Source organism: Mus pahari, unplaced genomic scaffold (assembly GCF_900095145.1).
Source record: "Mus pahari unplaced genomic scaffold, PAHARI_EIJ_v1.1 scaffold_10084_1, whole genome shotgun sequence".
NCBI lineage: Eukaryota > Metazoa > Chordata > Mammalia > Rodentia > Muridae > Mus > Mus pahari.
In genome coordinates this window covers 33320-38386 of record NW_018393345.1, presented here as the reverse complement: position 1 = coordinate 38386, position 5067 = coordinate 33320, and the positions used below count along the sequence as shown (strand labels likewise).

The window sequence follows — 5067 nt, the reverse complement described above, 5'->3', positions numbered from 1 at the left end:
TCAGTAAGCTTGCTGTTGTCAATAGTTTTGAGCATTTTATTGGGGAGGAGAAATAAAAGAAAACAGGAAAGAATTGCAAACTATATTCTGGTCAATATCAGGGCAAAGACAAAAGATTATGTAAGCTGACAGCATCTGTAAATTTGGTGCCCACTGAGACTGAGGTTGAGAGATTCAGGAAATTTAATTAAACCCTCAAGCTTTCCCCCAGATTGTGACTAGAACCCTAGTTTATACATCCAGCCTTAGTTTTGCAGACACCTCTCTTGACCCATGGTCTCAGCACAGCAATGAGAGTGACTTCTCTTCAAGGAGTAGGGAGGATTGAAGGGAGAAGGCATGTGTGTGAACTCCAGCAGAGCTCAGCTCTCAGATGACTCTTGGCTGGTCTCATAGTGGGCACTCAGCGGGCCATGAAGCAGAGCTCATAAGTTGGTGGGATGTTGCCAAAGCCTGAGATTTTGTGAGCGATGTTAACATCAGCAGGAGGTACCAGAGAACGTAAGGAGAATCTCTGAAGAATGGACGTTAAATAAAGGAAGAGTTCCATGCGGGCCAGGGCCTCTCCAACGCAGATGCGCTTTCCTGTAGACACAATTGATGGAGGAGATGTGCACCATGTCCCTACCATAACCACCCCACACAGCCTCTACTGGCTCCTTAGCATCTTAGCCCACAGCTGTATCCAGGATGTGGGGTCATTATTAAGACTTACTTGGGTCCCACTGTTACCTGTCACTTAGAGGGACTGGGCAGGTGGCAGCTACTTTTTTGCTGACCTAGTCTACCTGGGTTAGAACCAGATAGACAGGTCCCAAAGGATCCATGAGGGCTGGGTATGACTCAAATCAGAGTGTTGACTGAATCCCATCAGTGAGAGATTGGGGTATGTATCTCAGTGAGATTTGTTCTGACTGTGTGAATTCCATCCCCAGATCAGGAAAAACAAAAAATAAAAACTCTATTCATTTCAATTCCTCAAAGGCATTTCAAATGCTTTAGATATCAAAGATACTTTCCTGATTGCCATGAGCTGTTTCAACAGTGGGAAGGGGATTAACCTCTATCTCATGGTTGAGCAGTGCAACAATTCATTCAGGCTTCCCATGATGCCAAAACCTCTCGCAGGCTACCTCACTTTTGTCAGGTGAATCTATGGTGTTGCTTTGTATTTGCCTGGCATGAATGCCTTTCATCTTTTAGAATGTTTGGACATATTCAGAGAAAAAGAATATCTCGTGTGAGTTAAATAGTCCCAGTGCCCTTGAATAAGAGTATTTACATTTTCACACATACTGGACCATTCACTTAAGTGTTACCTGTGGCCATGGCTGTCCATAGTACATAGTACATGGCAGACAGGAGTGGTTCAGACAAGGGTCATATGGCTGACAAACTGAAATACTTTTAATTTGATTCTTAACATCCTATGGTTAGGTTTACTAAATGTTTGGTTTTGTTGCTCTAACATTTTATTATTATTTTTTCCTTATTTCCAATTGTTTTAAAGTGAGGCTCTCACTGTTAGCCCAGGCTAACCTTTCTCCTGAAATCTTATTACCACTGCTGTTTGAATACTGAGATTAGTCATAGACAACAATCTTTTGCTCTAACTTTTTTTAAACCTAATCATTAAAGTGAATGATTCTAATATTCCCTCATCTGAAATTTTACAATTTTTATAATTCTATAACATAGACCTTGGAAAGACTGTTCTAGTCCTTATCTGGGGCAAATTTAGGCATAATTACTTACCAGAGGAAAAGACCACAAAGGCATCATTCTTCTTGAAGTGCCCCTGTTCATCCAGGAAGTGTTGAGGATAAAAAGCATCTGGGTAGCGGAAGTATTTGGGATCTTTGAGGACGGAGCCAATCAGGGGATACACGTCTGTACCCTGGGAGACAGACAGAGGCTGTTAGAGTTCTGTGCTGGGTAATCAGGGTGGGGATATACAAACAGGAAAAGAGAGAAGCCAGGAATGGGTGACAGGACAACATTGGGTTTACAATCTTACCTTGGGTAGGAAGTAGCCTCGGAAATGTGTGTCCCGTATGACATTATGGGGGACACCCAGGGGAACAATGTCTGTCAATCTCTGTATCTCATGGATGACAGCATCAGTGTAGGGCATCTTGGCCCGGTCATCCACTCTTGGGGTACGGTGTGTTCCAATCACCTGGTTAATCTCCTCTTGGATCTTGGCTGTAAGATGGCAGAAATTATACCAGAAATGGGGACAGAAAATCTGTCTTTGTTTGGTCTTTGGTTTTACTTGTGGTTAGGGGAGCATGTACTTGTTTCTTTGTCAACAGGACTTCACTATGTCGTTCATGTTGGACTGGGCCTCACTATCTAGATTGTGCAGGTTTCAAATGCTCTATCTCATATGTGCTGTATGCCATGTATGAGCCACATGTCTGACCAGGGAATGTTTGTGTTGAGAGGTTAGAGCAAGCCATGTTCTGCATTTTGCAGATGTCATGACCTCAAGAATCTTGAGATGAGGATCTGTTTCTAGAGCCAGAAAAAACAGTGAGCCTTACAGGGGAATCTGGGTTTGGATTGCTTTGTTATACTTAATGACACCCATCACTGATAATTGAACGGCCAACATAAGGAGCTACAGAACCTAGATCCTTGAGTGCCACATGGGAATTTGGTCTTTACTTAAAAATACCATGGGTGGGTGGATAATGATCAGGGCAACAACTTGGTTCCATCTGAACTATATAAGCAGATGTTGCTTTTATTCACCAAAGGCTTGTTTTGAACTTGATTACGATAAAGGCCAAATTAGAGAGTGTTCTTATGTAAGCAATGACTTTTGATTACTGTAGTTTTCTAAGCAGATCAAATTATAGTTGATCAGGCATGAAGTCTGTTTGATATGGACATTGTAGTCAGCTGAGTGATAGCCCTCAAGTAGCCTCACCTGGATGTGATAGCACACATGTAATCCCAGACTCCTGGGACCAAGGTCAGCATGGACTATGCAGAGATACCATTTCAAAGAGAAATGGGAAGGGAAAGGATCTACCTTCAAATTCATGGCATCAATGATATGTACATAAGGATAACCTAAGGTCAAAGGGGACCTGCCAATTCTCACTAGGTTTTTCAGAAATTAGAAGAGTAGCTGAATTTTCCATATTGGCCATGAGTAGTCATGTGTCTCAATCATAGGGAAGTTGGTTTGTGAGAGTGAGAAGTGGAGCTATGGTAAAAGAAGCAAAGATCAGGGATGATGGTCTGATCTCGATTTGCAGATGCAGGAAATAGTTTTGAGCTCAAGACTGGTAGCTCTGGAAATTGGAAAGGCAGAGAGAGAGAGAGAGAGAGAGAGAGAGAGAGAGAGAGAGAGAGAGAGAGNAGAGAGAGAGAGAGAGAGAGAGAGAGAGAGAGAGAGAGAGAGAGAGAGAGAGAGAGAGAAGGGACCCTGATATCAGATTAGTGGAAACCATTTTGAGAAGTCCTGACTAGGAAGGTCAGATGATAAATACAGGCTACTAACTCAAAAACCATAGAGAACAAATGCAGGGACCAATCAGAGAGGTGAAGGTTCCATGTTCTGAGGTTATTGAGGGAAGAGAGGCTAAGGCTGTGATACTGTACCATTTCAAGGTTGCCATCCCTCCAAGAAAGCTCAGAGTGAAACTTACCCTCCACCTCAGGGTACTTCATCAGCAGCAAGAATCCATACCGTAACGTGGAACTCACAGTTTCTGTGCCAGCAAAGAAGAGGTTCAGGGTGGTGAGAACCAAGTTCTTGAGGTTGAATTCTGTGTGGGGGTCACTTTTATCCTGAAAGTGAAGGAGGCTGTTAACAGAATCATGCCCTTGACCCCTTATCTTCCTTTTTCCTCTGTGTAGAGGGGATGCATTTGTGAAAGGAGTAAAAGATGGGTTAAGTAAGTTCAGAAGAAACAACACAAGCAAAGGTCCCTCACATGTCTGGGGTTTTAGCGGAATGGCAAGAGGAGGCTGGTGTGCTTGTGGTGGGCAAGAAGAGTATGGGAAATGGAAGCAGAATCTGAAATCAAAGTTTGAACATTATTAGAGCACACAGCTTTCAACTGCCAAAATTGAAAGTTCTACTTGGGTTTTCTAATGATTTTTTTCTAGAGTTTGAATGGTCAACACACACGCATGTTGATTACATGTAGCAATATGTGTTGCTATATCTCCAAGACACTAAACTCATGATTTTGAAGTGTAAACTCAAATGTAAAAAGTGAGCTTCTGAGTTTCTCAATTTTGAGTCTCTGAAGGCACATTCTGGTTTTCAATAATATGCCTGTTAGATAGGTGGTCTTAAAATTGTAAGATTTTAAGTATCTTTATGCTAAACTTTGTAGATTCAAAGTGTATTTTAGAATAGCCTAGTGTATACCCAATCATGTCATGAAGAACAAAGAAATAGTTCCTTAAAGCAAAATGGATAGAACTGGGGGATTTAGAGTACTTGAAACCAGCCAGGCATAGAGGCAATTACTGCATGTTGTCTATCACAGATGAAGGCTAGGAAACATTTCCTTGAAAGCATACTATGATCACAAAGACAAATGGAGTTGGTTTTGACCTGAATGTGCTATCTGCTTATGAGGAAGCCCACTAATATACAATCAGCATGTGATGGCTCCTCTTGGTTGGCAACTTGGCTACATCTGGAACTAAGTGAAACCCAAATGGTTGGGCACATCTGTGGGGGAGTCTTTTCTTAATTTAATCCTTTGAAGTAGGTAGACCTATTTCTAACCTGGATCTTTGATGTGAGAAGATCCACTTTAATCTGGGCCACACCTAGTATCAGCCTATCTAAAAAGCACAGAAGAAGGAAGCTGCTTGGCTTCATTCTTGCTGACAAGTCTATTTCCTTCACTGGTTTTAGAGTCGACTTATTCAGGATTCTTGCATATTCTGAGGACCAGCTGAGACATCCAGCCTCACAGACCAAACAATTATTGGATTTTTGGATCTTTCCTTGGTAGACTAGATGATTCATAGCCTGTGAGTCATTCTAATAAATCCTAAACACACACAGACACACACAGACACACACACACA

The 5067-nt window shown here is 42.0% G+C and overlaps 1 protein-coding gene across 1 annotated transcript in view; it reads right to left on the bottom strand.

The window, feature by feature from the left end:
* Nucleotides 1–290: 290 nt before the first annotated feature.
* The window catches only part of LOC110315489 (cytochrome P450 2G1-like), an 11191-nt gene continuing 6414 nt past the window's right edge, over nt 291–5067 (bottom strand). The window contains exons 4-9 of the mRNA XM_021189529.2: nt 4760–4818; nt 3951–4033; nt 3663–3865; nt 2018–2205; nt 1756–1897; nt 291–585 (exon numbers count right to left, since the gene is read on the bottom strand). Coding sequence (XP_021045188.1) covers nt 404–585; nt 1756–1897; nt 2018–2205; nt 3663–3865; nt 3951–4033; nt 4760–4818 — 857 coding nt within the window. The 3' untranslated portion in view covers nt 291–403. The remainder of the gene's footprint in view (nt 586–1755; nt 1898–2017; nt 2206–3662; nt 3866–3950; nt 4034–4759; nt 4819–5067) is intronic.